This window comes from Periplaneta americana, chromosome 7 (genome assembly GCF_040183065.1).
Source record: "Periplaneta americana isolate PAMFEO1 chromosome 7, P.americana_PAMFEO1_priV1, whole genome shotgun sequence".
Lineage (NCBI taxonomy): Eukaryota > Metazoa > Arthropoda > Insecta > Blattodea > Blattidae > Periplaneta > Periplaneta americana.
The window spans coordinates 14,915,223-14,935,179 of NC_091123.1; the positions used below are offsets into that span (position 1 = coordinate 14,915,223).

The following is a 19,957-nucleotide window of genomic DNA, read 5'->3' on the forward strand; positions in this document are numbered from 1 at the left end:
ATTTGAAAAATATTAACCAAGAGTTCAGTCGCTATCACAGTTGTAAAAATAAAACTTGTAACAGATGTTACCTGTAACTACTGTATAAAATCTGTTAGATAGGAGAAAACTTATTAATTGTCGAAAGTTATTGTCTAAATTCAACCCTTTCACACAACATAATGAGATTTTATACATATATGAGTACAAAACAAATAACTACTGTTTGATGGAAATCTGTTAAATAGGAGAAAAGTTATTAATTTTATCCAGCTAGATTAACGTTTTGGACTACAGCACAATGCTCTAATTTCACATGTCTAGTTTTGCAATGCTACACATCATGTGTGCCAACCATTGCAGGAACACTAGATACTTGTCAACTGTATTTTCTTTTCATTGATTAAAAAAATTTTGTACACATTTTCCTTCAAGAAATTTATTTCAGAGCATAAGAGAATTCTAAATAATTTTACAATAAATTAATTAAATACCAATAAATAACAAGAAATTCTCTGCCTAAATTACAACAAAATAAAATATTATAATACAGTTTAATGGTTACAATAGTGTGCAAACTACCACATTGTAAAATGTTACAAGGCATTTCCTTAACACAATTCATTAACAACAAGAAACATTCAATGACTTAATAATTCAAAGGTTACAATGCTATGCAAACCACGACACTGTGAAATGTTACAAGGAATTTCCTTAACACAATACATTAACAACAAGAATCATTCAATGACTTATTGTAAATGTCACAAAGGTGCCACGTAATAATTTCACAAAATTCTCCTTTACAATAATAATGAAGACCTACGACCAATTTCTGAATAAAGCTGTACCATGAGCAATGTACTGATAGACCATACAACTGCTTAGGAATGTGAATTTATTTTTTTTAATAATTACATTCTCACCTGTCTTTTTTCACCTTTTATTTCCTCCACCTCCTTCAATTTTAATTCTGCTTCTTCATCATCACCTTACACGCATTAGGCCAACTAGCGGTCTCACTCCAGTGCTTCAAAGGTCTACCCAAACTTCTTTTTTCTCGTGATTAGTAATAGTAGTTGCAGAGATAACCTCAAAACCTGTATGTTCTGTCCAGTTATTACGATAATTTTTAATTTGTTTCAGACCAGGTTGCACTTGTAGTTCTTCTAAAATGTCTGTATTATGTTTGTGATCTAAAGGAGTGTAGCAGGCTGTATAAATCTCATTTCTGCTGCCGTAATCCTTTCTTCACCTCTTTTACAAATGGTCCATGCTTCATTGGCGTATGAAAGCACTGGTCTGGCTAATGCCTTATAAATTCTTAATTCTGTATTTTTTTAAACAAAGTTTGGTTTCAAGACTTTTCTTGTTACAGTCACAGTGTAATGAAATTTATTATTTTTAAATTTAATTATGTCCTTTTCATCTTCATATGAAATGTTGTATCCAAGGAATTTAAGACTGCTCAATTGTTCAATTATTTTATCAATAAAAATTTTATTTTGTATAGCATCTTAGCCTGTAAGGACATAACTTTTGTCTATTCATTTGAAATCTAAAAGTTAATTTTAATTCTCAACATACAGAAATGGAAAGACAGAGAAACAAATGGATAAAACACTATTTCTCATTGTAGAATTAATGGACTGTATATGCCAATATGCCATAAAGACTTGTCTGATTTTGAATTTTGATGATGGCATTGTCTGATTTTGAATTCTGATGGTGGTACTTCTTGTTCACGAAAAGTGATACCACAACATTGTCACTGTAGGAATACAAGTGTTTTTGAATAGGCTACAATCTCACAATGGGCTGGTATAATGGTATATGCTGATATATCTTAGGAACTTGTTATTCACAAAAGTTCAGTTAAAATTAGACATCTTCATTAATTATGGTAACCATACAATGTCGGATAAAATTACAGACAGTACATCCAATTTATTCAGATTATATTGTAGTCACTCTTTAAATATTCAATTTCAAGAAATATGTTGTTGTTTTCTAATGCCAGGCATTTGACCTCTTGCACTCCAATATTTTTCAAAGATATTGTCATGGTTAGCCACTGACGCACAGATTTCAACAAATATAGTAAGAGCAATACAGAATCAACATTTCCAATCGAAGACATGTGAGAAAAAAAATGGTCTAACCCTCAAAATGGAAGATTTCCTGATTAGTGCTGCAATCTTTTGGCTGTAAAGGATATTAACTATTTATGGGTGTTCTAACATCACAAAGCCCATCAAAGTTCACTGATAAAAATTTAATGTTCATGCTATGTGATACAGAACAATGTGGTAGTTTGTTACAAGAATTGTATAAAAACTTTTGAAATTTATATTCAGTCTCATACAAACATCTAGTAACATTTAATATTTTTAAAGTTATGTTACTTAATATTTAAACTCTGGAGTAAAACACTGCAACCTACTTTAGAACAGGTTAAAAAAAGTTTAATCAAATCAATGTAACACAGTGAAATCTGATTTTCTAATCATCAGTTAAAAAAAAATTCGCTCTTTTCTGGAAATATTTCTTTTCATTATAGGAACTGAGAAAAAATTAACTATCACTTTGGCAAAATAGCCATATTTCATTGTCACAACCCACACTTTAATGACCAATCACCCTTCATTTTGTATTCTATAAAAAAGCTAACTCTTTTTATTAATCCTGATTATGGTACCCTTACTGTGAAATGTAGCCTATACTTTAATTTATATAATTTTTTATCATTCTTTGTTATTGGAATTCTAGGCTTTTTAATATAATTTAGGCTATATTTTAAACTTATATTCTATTTTTCAGTGTACACTGCCACAAAGGAATTGTAACAAAATGTATGCTACTTCAATTGCTTTCAAATTCTCATTACACCAAAATGTACGAAAATGCTTTAATGCCAATATGCCAAGCACTAAAAGTTTATATTTTCTAATGCCCACTACACACACTGACAGATAAAAATGGCTCAATTCCTGAAGTCAAAAATTGGTCTAGCTGACAAAGAGTAATGAAAATGTGCTGTTCCAATAAAACTTCTTTTTACAATTGAAGGGACGAGAATGATATAGTCCTAAGCATCATCTACATCATCTCTTCCAAGTAATAGGCCATGTGGCCTATTACAGTCTCAAAGAAGAATTGTCCCTCCAGCATTTCTTGGGATGTTCCAGTGATCTCTTTCCTTGAGGGAGATAATAAAGCATAGCTCTTGGGATTCTGTGCGATGACAACCGATATAGATAGCTGTGGCTAACAAGAAAGGCAGACTACGGCATGAATCAGAGTCACATGATTCTCTCAGTCTAGTCATGGCCATTGTGACAATTGCCTAATATAAATACATGTTCAGAGCTTTAAAAAATAAAGGAATTGCTATATTAAACTCCTGTTAAACGTGCATTTATTCTTTCTCTTTAGCCATGTAGATGGCCCATCCAGTTGGCCTGGTAATTTGTATATAGTGGAGAATTGGCTTTAGTCCCAGTTCTTACATTACTTCATTTCCTTTATGGTCCCATCTTGTATATCGTGCTGTATAGTAGAACCTCTATTATCCGTAGTAATGAAGAGTGTGGAGTGAACAGTTAATAAAAAAATTCGGATAATCCGTACCATATACGGTTTTCATAAATTAAGTGCATTATACAGTTTCGTAATTTCCTCCGTTGTCTTGTGTTTTTAACATGCCAGGTAGTGGATCAGACGTACACTAATTTAAGTCTGGTTTTCAATTATGGGTTTTTAAGACCCAAGAAACTCCTTATGACGACTGTCTGTGAAAATATAGGAATAGTACAGGTCTCATGTTGTAGATTTACATACTTATTACACTTTATATTTGTTTTTAATTAAATCGTGCACAGTTGTAATGCGAGATAAACCACAGTTTCTCTTTTCTCACACCACTCTATCACTTACACTATATTTCATAGCACAACTCCTTTTCTTTGACACCTATGGAAGGCATTTTGCATAGAATTTAGACCCCTCGAAGAGTAGACCATACTGTATAAGAGTAAAACTTTATAAAAGACACTCAGTAGAAAAAATTCGTACTAATCAAATGCACAGTATTTCATAATTTTTCTGCAGAAAAAAAACAAGAAAAGAGTGCGAGAGAAAGACAGTCGGATAATCCACCAATCGGTTAATAGAGTGACGGAAAATCGGGGTTCTACTGTATATTGCATAAATCACATCTCATTAGCTGTTATCTTGCTTTCATACCTTCTTCTTATAGTCCATACTTTGCTACCATAGCTTAACACTGGCCTTACAAGAGTTTTATAGAAATGTATTCTTGTGTTCTTTTGTACTAATGATCGTTTCAAGATACTGTTAATTATTCCCATGGTTTTTGTAAATTTTGTTTGCTATATCTGCTTCTTCCTCAAATGTCGAAGTATAACCCAAATATGTGAACTCATTTACCCTTTTCAAAATTTCATTGTCCAAAACTATTTTGCTCGATCATGTAGTCCTAAGCCACAAAGACAAAATTTTACTGGAGAGTGTATTAAAGGTTTAGAGTCCAATGCTAATAGGTGCATTATCATAAGAGGCGTTCAGAAGTCAACATGATTAACTCCTTTTCCAAAGATTTTGAGATATTCAAGGTTAAAGTTAAATACACATAATTGATTCTGTGACGTAGTCAAGAAGAATATTGCATTTTGTGAGCTTTTTACTGAACTATGGAGCTAATCACATTCACAACTGAAAATATGGTCAATTTAATACATTGCCAACTTAGAATCTCTGAAATAACCAAAAATGGAGTTAATCATGTTGAAATCTAAACGCCTCATTAAATTCTTCGGCGAATACTTACATCATTTGTTGAGTAATTATTATAATAACTACAGTGGAACTTGGTTATAGTGACCTCGTTTTGTGCGACACCTCGCCTATAACGTCAAATATTCTGTGGTCCCAACAAATTCCCCATAAGACATATGCCTTTCTACCTTGCTTAATACGGCAAACGTATATGCGTCTACTTCGCATATAACGTCATTTTCAACCTCAGTTTGGAATACAATTTTCTAAGAACTAAAATATTTAGCTGAAATCTGGCAAATCCTTTACTGTTCCCTTCTATCATAGACCTCTGGAATGCAGGCAGATTCCTCATCCCATTGTAACCTGCTCGAATTCATGCGGTATTAATGGTACCTGCATGCGGTCAGTTTCGACAGGAAGATTTCACTAAGTGCACGCATTTTAACGCAGTGTGGTCGCTAAAAGAAGTGAGTGACACTTTAGAAGCCATTAGAATTGTGAACATTTCTATGAAGCTAGGAGAAGGAGCAGTGAAATTGCAACTGAAATAATGAACATAGAATGTAATTTAGAAAGTGTATATTGGGCAAGTAGGAGACAACAAAGTAAAATGATTATTTCACTCCTCAGTAAATAAGTTTGGTGAGTAATGAACAAACTGTTTTAATACAGAATACTGTATTTATAATTGTACTTGTATTTTATTGTGTTCATGTTCATGCTTAAAAGTGAATACATAAATCTAAAATAAGCCTAATTATGTTTATTATTTTCAATTTTCACCTCACTAGACTGATAATATGAATCTCGGTTACTACGACACTCGTTTATAACAACATTATTTTCAAGGTCCCTTGGATGTCGTTATAACCAAGTTCTACTGTAGTAGCTTCCTCTTAGTGTAAGAAATGAACTCGTAAAAAAAAATACGATTTTTCTTAAGTGTGACTTTAAACTATCTCATTCTCACCCCTTCAATTTATAAGACAGAAATACTACAAAAATACAAGTGATATCAAAATAAGATGATTGTTGTGTACCGTGTTCTGGAAAGAACATGTTTATTAAAATTTTAAATTTCTTCTACATTATTTGTAAATTAGCCTATAGAAAATTTTCAACGATTTGAATGTAAGTTCATGTTTTTTTTTTCTTTCTTGAAAAGTGTTAGGTAATAATCAGCATACGGACCCTATCTATAAAAATAATTTTATAGAGTGTCCATATTTTCGCATCATTTTCATACATCTAGCAGTTTCCAATTATAAACTCCTAACCACATTCATCCCTTTGATTATATTTTAATTTGGAACGTAACAAGAGATTGCATTCTTAAAGCAAATTTTTACTAAAATGGGGAAGCAGAAAAAGATGAAATGAACAACAGAGACAAAGAAATTCATACACACTTGAACAAAGACAGAGACGGAGAAATTTATACACAATCATTTTCTGAAGTTATTCCAATTCAGAACTTGATAATTTATTTCTTTTCATCTATTTCAATTTCTCTTTACTCAGTATATGACAAAGGTTTCCAAACTGGTTCACTGCAGCATCCCAGCAAACCCTCATTAATAGGCCTATTTTCCCTTTAAATGTCGTATGAGACATTTTTCTATAGCAGTAACATTATCACAACAAAAATATATTAAGTTGTTAGGGCTTAACTACATAATAAATAAAAACTGAAGTACTCCGGCCTATTTTTGAAAATATTGCTGAGGAATTAAGGGTACCATGAATCAAACAAAGTATGAGATTCTCTTGCTATATTCTACATTAATGTGTGGTATAATTAACAGTTATTTTGGACAGGCTTAACTATATCCCAATTCATCTTTCTGAAGACCATTACCAATATTACGCTGATATGGAAGCAGATGTTTAATATTACTTCTTAATCTTTGATGTTCTTACGGCATACTGGACATCTAGCACGTGCCTGAGAACAGAAACAAACATAGGTACATTACCCTATCACAAAGGATTATTTTTCAAACGTTCAGCACAATATTCAAAATGATAAGTTTCCAAAAAAAGGTTAGAGCAAAGCTTATTAATTGTGAAATAACAACCACTGTTATCAAGAAATGTTATCAAGCAGGGTTCTCTCAGCCTTTGTTTGATTTATGGAGGTTGACATTTGTGTTGGGATGTGAAAATATTCCAAGCGGGAATATTTCCACAAAAAGAATGTTCCCCAGACTGGAATTTTTTTTAAATTTTCTTTACTTTGACAAATGTTAACCCTCTGCGGTAGATGAATGGTCAGACCTTCAGACTGTCACGCAGGCGGCCCGAGTTCGATTCCCGGTCAGGTCTGGGATTTTTTCATAGGAAAAAATCCATAGTGACACTTGTGGTGGACAAGATCCCAGATAGAGTTTCTCCCATTTTTCCCCAAATTAGGCATTTACATCATTCCGTCACCATTTCTCCATTTCGTTATCATTCCGTAACATTCCCCAAACGCCACCTGGTGACTCACGGAGGGTGCTGGGCACAGAGAGAACCTTAGTATGGTCAGCCAGTGTGGGTTTGGGATTGCGTCACCAGAGTGTTAGCGCAATAGACCTTAACAGGTTGCAGTGCTGGACCATAGTGTCCCCTCCATTAAATTCAATTCAATTCAAAATTCAATTGGCAAATGTTACAAGTTACAACTCAAGAGAAACAAGAATGTGGCGAGAATTGACAATCACATTATTATTTCCGCAATCTAACAGGAGACTGTTGAATTAGGGCTGGGGACAGAGCGGTTCGGAGCAGTTGCTGTGATATCATTACTCGGTTGAACCTAGTACAGTACCGAGTACAAATTTGTGGCAGCAGATTTAAAATTTAGATAGATTGAGTCGATTTTAGAACGTACTTTGAAAGTGGAACCAAGCATGTTTTAAAAGCGTTTGTAGTAAAGCGCTTTCGCTTTGCCAATTGACGAGGAAAAAATGCTTCTCTTCATTGCAAAATGGCCGTTGCAAATTTCATTTGCGTGATTACAACTATTTGCAAAGTTATTTTGTATGAAAGGCCTATTTAACCTTCAGTGTTGTTATATATGACAGACGAAATAAAATTGATAAAATAATTTATAATACTAACAGCTAATAAATTAACATGTGAGGTAAACGTTAAACGCTGCAGCTAAGTAAAAAAGAAGATAGAAAGAAACTGGGTCCATGAAGCGCTGCTTAAAACACTTAAAAAATAACACACAGAATTATTTATTATTACGGAAAGTGGATAAAATAATCAATAAAACATGGAATCTTAAACTGAAGAACATAATGTTTATTTATTTTATAACATTACTAACCTTCAATACAACCATGTTCTCTTTGGTGAAGAGTAATATTATTGATAAATTAAAGTAATTAGGTAACATAATTCGTAGAAATAAATACAAATAAAATTATGACTGATGAAGTAACACAAATCCAATAAACACAAATAGAAGAAAAATATAATGCACTTATTTTTTTAACATATTTTAATATTAATCAAACACTCTAACATGATGATGATGATGATAATAATAATAATATTATTATTATATTATAATATATTATTATTATTGTTATTATTAGTAGTAGTATCTATAGTAATATGTTCAGACTGACAATGTTCATTAGGCCCACTTGACAGTCATATAATAGGATGAACTCCCCTTCAATACTAGAGGGCTTTCAGCCCGCCTTGGAGATAAGGAAATAATTTGTCCTGCAGCAGAAAATATTTAAATACAACAGTACCTACGCTGTTGTCTGGTAGAATTAAGTGAAACACGTGAACTCTGTTTGAATGTTTGAAGTGACCGGTAACGGCTACAGTTAACCGAGTAATTTTGGTGCTCCGCTGCCAAGCACATAAACCGATAGAACCGAGTAACTCAACAGTTCTACTCGCTCCGTCCCCAGCTCTATGTTGAATATTCAATGTTATATAAAAGCACATTTTTTTCGCTGTCAACTCCCTTCATTTATTAGAAATAACAAGCTGCATAAACAAATTTAAAGTTCAGCCTGTTCCTGAATGCATATTGTGGGCATATTGGAAAAAATTGGTAAGTTTAATTGTTTTCCTATGCAATTACGGACTTTTTCCAGTAAAAAAACTCTATAGATCTGTTCATAAAGTTCCTGCTGCCCAACATTATGATCTCCGTAAAAAAAATCTAGTTTTCTCCATCTTCGACAAACTACATCAAGATTTCCTTCTATAATGTAAACTATCCTCTACACCAGCATTTTTCAACATGTGGCACACTAAAGTTGTAATTTAAAATCCTGCAGCACACCCATATAATATAAACCAGTCATTCCTAACTGGAGGAGGAAATTTTTTTTCTCGTAAAAACAAGTACGACATTTTTTAAGGTTGGTCCATAGTGACACTTGTGGAGGAAAAGATCTTAGTTGGGTTTTTTCTCGGGGTTCTCCCATTTCCTTTTTACATTGTTTGAGTCCCTAAATGGTGCTAGTATTATTGTGCAGGTTCGGTGTAAATCTAAAGTAGTGTGTGTCCATCCAGCTAATAAAATGGTTCATTTAACACGAAAACTTTAGACGTAAATGTCCTGGCCGCTCAGTTCCATGCAGAAAAATATTAGAACTTGTGAATAGGTTTAATGAAACAGGTTCTGTAAATGATGTATCACACAAGATGGGCAATACTTCCAGCAACTACTGTGAAGAGGATGAATACCGAATGTTATTAATGTAACATAGTACGAAATAACGGATGTGGAGGAGAGCTGCCACTGGATTGCCAACAAAGAACATTTGCCGGGACTCAGTGTAGTATTCTGTCCTCCGTGTTATAGTAACAACTAAATAAATAGGCTAGTCTGTTGTCTGTGTAATTCTTCGTGGACTGCACGCATGTTATATTGGTAACAACGTTATTCTACAGGGTGCGTCAGAAACAACGGATGGATTTCAAACTATTGATACGCAGCGAGAGGAGGGATAGAGTGAGGGGGACCACGACTGTTGGGTCAGCAAGAGAATGCAATTTCAGTTGAGAACATGGTGTTGGTCTGGTATACAATGTGCTTTCATCGCAGAGACATTTTTGAAAAATGAAGAGTCTGTGATCGCCACTCAGGACTCATTTCGACATCGGACATCATGCTAGGATTCCAACTCGGAATACAATTTTGTGGTGGCTGGCTTCATTTCGTACCACAGGTTCAACATTAAAGAAGAAATCACCTAGACGAACACGGAGCGCATGTACACTTGCAAATGTGGAGACAGACAGTAGATTGTCTGGCCACCTGAACGATCAGCCCGCAAACATGCTATTGCACTCAAATTGTCCGAGGTTACGGTAAGATCTCGCGTCCTGTGAGTTCTTTCTTTAGGACCATTTGAAGGCGTAAGTAACCACATACACTGGACGAACTGAAGACGGTGATTCGTGAAGAAATCGTGGCAATCCCACCAAATATGACTGTTAAAGTGACGGCGAACTACAGAAAACGCCTCGATGCCTGTATCGAAAGCCAAGGACATCATATGGACGATGTTGTATACTGTAAATAAACTGCATGTATTGGTGAATCTGCTGATAACAATAAATTTTTTATTTGATGAATCCTTACAATTTTCTTGCACTGTGAAATCCATCCGTTCTTTCTGATACACCCTATATATGAGGAACATCTGGAATTTTATTCCACCAGAAGCACTGGTAACCAAGATGGCTAAAGCATCATCCACTCCACTACCTACAGATGTGATGAAGCATATTCAAATCCTCGTAAGATAAGTTCCAATTTCATTGCGATATATCATAAGTATGGCAACTAATGACCATGCAATAGTATGACAGTGAGATTTAAAGAAGAAAAAATAAAACGAACAAGTTTATGTGGATGAGATGTCGAGAAAAAGGAGCAAGCAAGAGTCAAAAGTCAACTAGTAGCTACAATGTTCAACATTCCACCGTCCCACCATCTACAATTATCTCTTCTTTTCTCCACACTTAAATCCCCTTTTTTTCCACAGCTCAATGCTTCTTGCGGTGTGTGCCTTCCACCAGTAGTTCTTAAGTTAATAAGTTACAGACTACAAATTCATTTCATTAAAAAGTAACCTTATACATCTACTTACATCCACATCTCTAAGTTGTTTTGTGCACGTAGCATGGTACTGATGGCCACAGGGGAGAACAGTCAGCTCATGCATTTCTTCCAAACAGATTGGGCACGATCCTTTGTTGTATACTTTGCCAGATCTAAAAAAGAACAGTAATTAATGTACCATACACTAAATCATGGTTGAGACATGAACCAATGCTATAGTCTTTCATGCAGTATTATTATTTTATACATTCACTAGCTACGGTAGGGTTCTTACAGTACCTTTGTGAAGTTTAAAATATATGTAAAATACTGTGCAATTATACAGACTATCCAAGAAAGGGTTACATACTTTGACGATAGACAGTATTCACCAAAAGTATGCATATGTATGGAAAGTATGTATGCAATATGTGTGTTTGTATGTATGTATGTATGTATGTGGGTCACTTGCAGAATTTGTATAACAAATGACGTCCATCAATTCTTACCCTTCCCATTATTGCATTTATAACGACAGAGTTAATTCATAACAGTGAGTAGTTTCAATACTAATGTAGTAAACGTCACAAAAATTCACGAGAATAAAATAAAATTCTGATAGTAACAGCTAAAATGCCGTGTCCATACTAGTTAAGTTTTTAAAATGGAGCATGATTATGTCCAGATAAAGGTTTGTTTAATAATGTAATTGAGAAAAAAATCAAAGAAACATTTGATATTATCAGTGGCGTCTTCTGGGGGTGTGCGGGTCGTGCGCCAACGCCCAAATAAAATTAGGAAATTATGGTATTATTCTTTTAATCCGTATAAAGTACATTACATGAGTGTTTTTCTTTAATAATGATTATTAACGCTTCAACTGAACTGCTACTGCTATCTATCGTCTAGCGGCCTAGCCTAGCAGTATGAAACGCGCTAAACTTTGCCATGGCGTTGCAACGAGTCACTGGCTAGTACCGGCATGAGCAGTTATCGCTGATGTTGCGTATCATTTTAAGATGGCTAGTGAAAGCGTACAAAAACTATTACATAGTCCTTTTTCATCGCTTCCTTACGCATACAAAAAAACAAGTTATTGACAGCGGCAGACCATGTCCTAATTTAATAATATCAACGTCTGTAAAGGGCAAATGTGGTGCTACTGAAACTGGAAGGGGGTTTGAGAGACATTTTCGGAAAGAGCTATATGAGATTTCAAGCTGGCTCTGCGGCTGTGATGTAGTGAACAGATTTTATTTTTGGACATGTTTGTTATTTTCAACAAAGAAAACTGTTTGGAATCAGCAAGGGTAAGGTGATTTAAATCACCTTAATACTGCTGTGAAGAAACATAGTGAGTCAGAAATTCATCTCTCTACTTTTTCAACGTTCAACAGATTTATTGCATCCCCTACTAGAATTGACGTTCTTCTGGATTCTCAACGAAAGGTTGAAATAGAACTGCATAACGAAAAAGTAAAAAAGAACAGGGAAATATTAAAGAGATTGATTAATGCTGTTTGCTATTTAGCGAATCAGGAACAGTCATTTCGAGGCCACGAGGAAAGTTCAGAATCTATAAACAAAGGAAATTACGTGGAATTTCTTCTTGCAAGTGCCGAGTTCGATTCACCATTGAAAGAACATTTACTAACGTCTACAGTTTTCCGCGGTACTTCTGCAAACATTCAAAATGATTTAATCAATTCAGTAGCCGATGTTCTGAGAGATGAAATCTACAACGAAATCCAGAATACAGATTTTGTGGCTATTATGCTTGATGAAACATCAGACGTAAGCAATAAGTCACAGTTATCAACTGTATATCGTTATTTTTCAGTTTCACAGAAGAAAATAGTAGAACGGTTTCTTGGGTTTCGTGACGTGAGCGCTGACAGAACTGCAGCAGCTCTTTTTGATCATGTGAATGAAGTAATGGAACAATATAACTGTGGAGATAAACTAGTCGCTCAAACATATGATGGTGCTGCCATGATGAGTAGTCACCTCAATGGACTTCAAAGCAAAGTTTTGGAAAAATATCCTAAAGCTCTCTTTATGCACTGCTATGCTCATGTTATGAACCTAGCACTTCAACAGTCATTAGAATGTAACAAGGACCTAAAAGTATTTTTTTCCGGTCTTAAATCACTGCCTACATTTTTTTCTCATTCTTCTAAGAGATTACATGAGCTTTCAGCATTCATGTCCCGAAAGTTACCATCATTGTCTAATACCCGATGGAATTTTACCTCTAGACTTATCCATACAGTCAGTGAGAATAGAGAAGCGTTGATAATGTTCTTTGAACATGTCAAGGAAAGTGGAAACTTTGATCATATAACTGCAATGACCGCAAATGGATTTTCTAGCTTCCTCAAGGATTTCCAGAACACATTTTTAATAAAGATTCTATCTAACCTACTTGCTTTTTCGGATGTTTTGTTCACTATACTCCAGTCTAAAAATGTTGATATTTTGTATACCAGTAGTAAAATAACATAATTTCAACAGCAGCCGCAAAAGGAAAGAGAGAATTTCGAAGCAGTGTGGTCTTCTATTCATGATACTGTGGAAGATGAAGAGGTGACTGAAGTAAAAACGAGGAGATTGAACACTGAGTCACAGCGAGATTATTTCAAGTGACTTTATTTCGAAATCATTGATAATGTTAGCAATCATTGATAATGTTAGCAACCAGTTAACAATTAGATTTGCATCATTTGAAAAGCTACAGTATTTTAATTTGATAAATCCAACAAAAATGGACCACTTCAATAAAAGAGAAAACTTCCCTAATGATTTATTAAATAGAGTGCAAAATATTTATGGCAGTGTTTTTAATGTAAGCAAACTCCAGAATGAACTTCACGTATGGTATGCTTCTAATGAAGGGACGGACAAAACGCCAATTCAAATTGTAAATTATCTATTGGACATGAATTTAATGAGTGGATTTACGGAAATATACAAATTAGCATTGCTGGTCTCAACAATTCCTTGCACTACGTCATCTGTGGAGAGGTCATTCTCATCATTGAAGAGGATCCACACCTACTGCCGCTCCACTCGAACACAGAACCGGATGTCTAACTTAAGCCTGATCTCTATCGAGAAGGAATTACTTGTCAGCATACGAGAGGACAAATCCAGGTTCTACGAAGCAGTAATCAAGAAATTCTTGCAGAAGGAAAGGAGAGTGGATTTCGAATTCAAATAACTGTGAGTAATGAGACAGCTTTAGTGTTTTTGGTTTTTAATTAATTATACTTATATGTTGTTTAGATTTATCTTAATCGATGTTTACTCTCTCAGCTTGATTCAATTTTACTGATGTTTCAAAATTAGACGAAAATTTACGCTAATTACCTTTATGAATGACTTTCCTATTATTTGTTCACAAAAAATGTGAGGGAATGTGTAAAGGTTAATAAAGTATGTTTTATTTAATTTTTTTCTTTGCCAACGCCTTAAGATCAAAGTCAGGAGACGCCACTGGATATTATCAAAACTTATTCATTTATGTCTGAGTTTATATTTCCTTAAATATTATTGCATAATTACTCTAGTCCAGTAAGTCAGTCAGGTCTGTTACACACCAATCTGTTCCTATGGAAAAAGAAATCCCACAGATGTCAGCACAAGCCAAGATGATGCACAAAGAGTCATTTTGATTGTACTACTATGTTCACCCATTTTGATTTGGCGAGATTGTGTGTCATACTCTTGCTTTATGTTTTAGTCTAAGCGTGCATTTTTACTCTGTCAGATCTGTTTGTGTTGTGTTTTCCACAAATAACAACATATAAAGTCAAGATCAAAAGGACATAATAGTGCACGTGTGCAGTAAGTTGCTATTTTGAAGATTTTTAAGCAAAAAAATTTTAGGTTAGCACATGCTTATGTTTGCTTTGTCATGTCTGTTACATAATTCGGTGAATGTAGAGTATCCAACGCCCACTGAACGAATATTTCACTTTTATCACTGCCAATGTTGCGCTATAATCGTATATGCAAGGTAGGCTATAACAAAAACCTAAACTAAGCAAACCTAACCTGTCAAAGAAGCAACAAGTTATACTAAATAATTATGTGTAAAATTGGCCTATGTTTCTATAGTGGGCGGGACATAAGTAACATTGACCCATAATTCAAAACAGTGCTGTAAAGCAAGGTGAGTGTACAGTGGCTGCACTACATTAATACATGCAGAATATGCACTAAATAGTACTTTAATTTTGACGTTCTCAATTGTCCAATCGTTATACAAATTTTGCAAATGACCCATGTATGTATGTACTTTGGGTCAAATAATTATGGCTGGTGGCAAACCACTTTGGCATTGCATTATTGGACCAGGTGAAAAACGCCAAAGTTATTTTCTAGTGGTCATAATTATTTATAGAAGCATTTGAAATGTGGATATGGAAAAAGGTGGAGCATGTGAAATGGAAAGAGTAAAAAATGAAGCTGTGTTGGAAAGAATGGATGAAGAAAGAATGATGCTGAAACTGATCAGAAAGAGGAAAAGGAATTAGCTGGGTCACTGGTTGGGAAAAAAGTGCCTACTGAAGGATGCACTGGAAGGAATGGTGAAGGGGAGAAGAGTTCGTGGCAGAAGATGACATCAGATGATAGACGACATTGTAAGATATATGGATCATATGCGGAGACAAAGAGGAAGGCAGAAAATAGGAAAGACTGGATAATGCTGCGTTTGCAGTGAAAGACCTGCCCTTGGGCAGAACACTATGAATGAATGAATAATTATTTGTTCTTAACCCAAAGTTTATCCAAATACATGGCATATCTGAAAGACTGGTCTACTCTCGTCACTTCTCCTCATCCTGCTGCTGCTACTGCTGCTGGTGTCCCACATCCCTCCAAAACGTAGTATAACATACAATCACTGGTCAAATACCACTGTTGTTCACTTACTAATATGCCTTATTCAACACCTCGCAAAATAATAACACTCACCTGGTAAAATGCTAACTTCACAAGAAAGTAGTAAATTTTCTTAAAATCTTTTGGCAGGCCTCCTGATATTTTGCAAAACGACAACATAACAACTTGACTGAACTAGCACATAGACTTCTTAATACCTACAAGCCTACTGGTTTCTTCCCAAAAAGCAAACATAATAGTTTTTATCACTTAAAAAATCTTGTAGGCTTACACACAGCGATCCGTATTTCGCATTAGGGAACACCACAATGTTACGGTTTCTTCAAAATTGAGTCGAAAATATTATCAACAATTTGGTACCATCAATTGCTCCAGGGAGCATTTCAATAATTAAAATATAACTTGTCTGTAGGAGAACATGCTATGAACTTGATGTGATCCAGTAGGCAATGACTTACAAGCAAGGAGAAATAAAATATATGTTAAGAACGAGGGATCAGAACCAGTGGCGATTTCTCTTAAGGAGCACAGGAGCAGTGCACCACCTCTTCAAATAACACACGTTTTTAAATTTATATCAATGAGCTGCAGTAGACTATGTGAGTGACATAATTCTTTATTATAATACGGTACTATGTAAAAATAACGCTGCACGTGTACTGTTCTTGTTGACGCCTGGGACTTAGGTTTACCACTCGACACTTGTGGCACACTGTTCCATTCGAGCATGCGCAGTAGTAGAGTTTCACTGGCAGGCTTTGGAGCATGGTAGGGAGCCAGTACAGTGTGCGTAAGAGGGGTTAGGAGCACTTTCAGATGTGTTCTGCAGTCGCTGTTGGCCCGTTCCATCATAAATATTGCAATGAATAGTGTGCAAAATCTTTTAAATATGTAATTTTCTGTAACAACTTTACCCGAAAAGATAAAAATAAAGAAGATGGGTAGACCTACACAGGAATTAAAATTATAAGTGACGAAGAACAGTAATAGAGAAGTGACAAGAAAATTCAACATTCGGACTTACAAAAAATACAATATGTGGCTGCAATATAAAAGACGCTGTAGTTTGTTTTCCTTGCCTATTGTTCGACGGCGAACATTCATTGACAAAAACAAGTAGGCTACGTGTTATGAATTGTATTTATTTTTCTGTTTGAATTTAGGGCTTGCGTAGTAACTAAATAATTTTGATTATCGTTCTGTAAGTATGATTGATTTGAAGCACATGAATGAAAGAAATAAAAACACGTTTCAGCTGCACATTCAACAATAATGTTAAATTAGCAGTGTTGGGACAAACAAACATACAGACAAAATTGGATTGTTGCACTTCACAATGATAAAGTTACAAAGAACAGATATGTGCGTGCGGTTTTGTTGCCTTTAAGAGGTCACGATGGCGGAAACTAATCTTTAAACGCTAGTATTTTTCTGGCGTTATCAATTTTAGTTCTGAATTAGACACACTCTTAAGGAACATTTGGAAAGAGCAACAGTGTTTAAGAGCACATCAGACACTATACAGAACAAAGTCCTTTAAGCCATTTTGATGTATGCCATGATGAGATTTCAAAGAAATAAAGAAAGCTGCTGACTTTTAGCAGTTAAGGCTGAGGAGATGACACACGTATCGAATGCTTGTGAACGTGTGAACTGTGTTATAAAACGCAATATAGCGAAAACAATATTATTTACGGTGTGCTGCAATAGAAATTGAACACTTTACTTTGCTATTACTGGACCTACATAGGAAACTGATTAACTGCAATTTCTTGACTGACAAAATTATGTAAATCTATATCTATATAACATATAATAGTATAGTTATGTCGTGGTTAGTACCTATAATAATAATAATAATAATAATAATAATAATAACATGATAATCATAATCATAATAAATATTTGTGCACCACCAGGATTATTTATCACCACACGCCACTGATCAGAACCCTTTACCATTATCCGAACCTGACTTGTCCCTCTATACTAATGAAACACGATTCGGTATTTCTTTACAATTGCGTTACCAAGAAAAGATAGAATGTATTTACTACTTGGCTTCTAGTCAAGTCATATGCACCGTAAACGAAAGACAAATTGAGCAGCAACGCCAATTTTACACCGAAATAAGAGTGGAAAGTCGCTGTGAGAGTGGTAGCTAGCGGAGCATGTAAGCTTTTTGGTATACACAAAAATAGACAGAAAGCGTGTTATCTATGGTAGAGTATCGGTGACAGGTTAAGTATAGTTAGTTCAGACTTTCAGTATGCCTTGCATATAGGCATTTTAATCGGTAGGTGGTGGGTATGCATAGATATCTGCTTTCCTTTGGTAACACAATTGTAAAGAATTCTGGTAATTAGCAAGGGAACCCCGATCTTTTATAAGGTATGTGACAAGATTAGTTAGACAAAGGAATATCTAAGTGACGTGAGGCCGAGGATCTTTAATCACTGAAATCTTTGCACATATTTCTCGGCTTCACGTCACTTAGGTATCACCTCAGCTAACCAAACTAACTCTGTCACATACTTTGTATAAGACCGGCGGTTCCTCGCTAATTACCAGAATTCTGAGATATTAATCTAAATCACTGCATACGAGTCAATAAAACTGGCAATAAATCATACACATACAAAGATATTATAAACTAAACATTCCAAACTTGATCAACATATGAAACATTTCCTACCTAAATCACAGACCAAGATTACTAGCGAAATTTACTCCACATAAGATTTCGGTAATTTCCGAGAAGACACCGGTCTTTTGCAAAGTATGTGACAACTGACAAGGTTAGTGGATTAGTTGAGGGGATGTGTAAGTGACATTAGGCCGAGGGATATGTGAAAAGATTTCAGTGATCTTAAATCACGCATGAAATATATACAGTAACTGTATACAAGAACCTAACCTACCCTGTATGGGAATGCATCTGCTTCTGCATTTCCTCTTCTTTCTTCCATAAATGATAACCAAATGCACCAAGAACTGCACCGACAACACCACACACAATTCCTGTTCCAACAATAACTGCTTTGGTAGTAGAGCTATCTGAACTCTGGCCTTCTTGATTTCTTTCTCTTTCCATAATTAATTATGAAAATTATTACACTATCACCTAATAGTATGCAAAGTAGGAACTCTGTAAAAAAAAAAAAATCGCGTTACAAATGAATCAGATGTATAGCACACAATTTCACGTCATGGTTATTTTCAGGTCACATCGAATCGAAATTGGCAGGGTTGCCAACATATCCAAACTAAACAATCCCTAGAATGTCTCCTACTTTTCTCTCCTAGATTCAAATAATAAATACCTCAGTGTTATCAAAATATAATTTCAGCTTAAGGTTCAACAGTAATCTTTATTAACATAACTTATAATTACAAATATAACACAATTAAGCAGTCAATATAAACATAATTTATTACATAATGTTTGCACTCATTAGCCCTCATAAAGAACTACGAACCAAGGGCGACTTGCAAGTTTTTATTTCACGAGTGCCCTCGATCTCCCTTCCCTCACCATACATTTTTTGAAATGATAAAAAATTAATATCTTCTCATACAAAGAAAACTTTTCACATGAAAGTTTATTTGCTTTAGGTTTAAAGAGAAGATTATAGTGTAATTGTTAGCAGATTCCCAGTAGGCTTACACACGCACGCACATGCACACATCCAACATTTTTCTTATTTGATCCGAAATATATTATTTGCTTGAGTCACAAGTCACTTCACCGTAATCTCAATCCGCCTTACCTGAATGTCTACGTAGTAGTGAACTCAAAAAATAATGTTTTTCCCCGAAGAAAGGCCAGCAGAGAAAATGGGAAGTCCCCACTTACAAATACATTCATCAGTGTCGCCAATGCTTGTTAATGAAATTACCCACTAATAAACCTGAAATTACCCATTTTTGCTCCAATATACCCACACATCATTCTGCAATTACCCGATTTTGCTCCAAAATACCACTCCGTTCCAAAAATAATTATAATTAAATATAAAAATCAGAAATATCAAATAGATGGGCACCGAATTACATATTAAATTAAAATTAAAAAACTATTAACTTACCTAAACACAAGTTCCTGGCATTGCACCGTAGCTATATATACAGCGTGTTGAGGGGGTTGCTTGCATCATGTGAATTCCGTTATCATCAAGCATTACTGCAAGGTATGCCGGG

General features: G+C 34.8%; 1 protein-coding gene across 2 annotated transcripts; it reads right to left on the minus strand.

Annotated features, from left to right (window-relative positions):
- Positions 1-2,419: 2,419 nt before the first annotated feature.
- On the minus strand, positions 2,420-19,638 carry LOC138702934 (RING finger protein 122-like). Of its 2 annotated transcripts, XM_069830345.1 has the most exons (4): positions 19,528-19,638; positions 18,679-18,905; positions 10,899-11,022; positions 2,420-6,724 (listed from the first exon to the last, which is right to left on the minus strand). In XM_069830345.1, the coding sequence occupies exons 2-4, from the start codon at positions 18,849-18,851 to the stop codon at positions 6,680-6,682; spliced, it is 342 nt and encodes a 113-aa protein (XP_069686446.1). In that variant the 5' UTR covers positions 18,852-18,905; positions 19,528-19,638; the 3' UTR covers positions 2,420-6,679. The 2 variants fall into 2 exon arrangements, with proteins under 2 accessions (XP_069686446.1, XP_069686445.1); XM_069830344.1 differs by lacking the exon at positions 19,528-19,638 and having other exon boundaries at positions 18,679-18,987.
- Between the last annotated feature and the right edge of the window lie 319 nt (positions 19,639-19,957).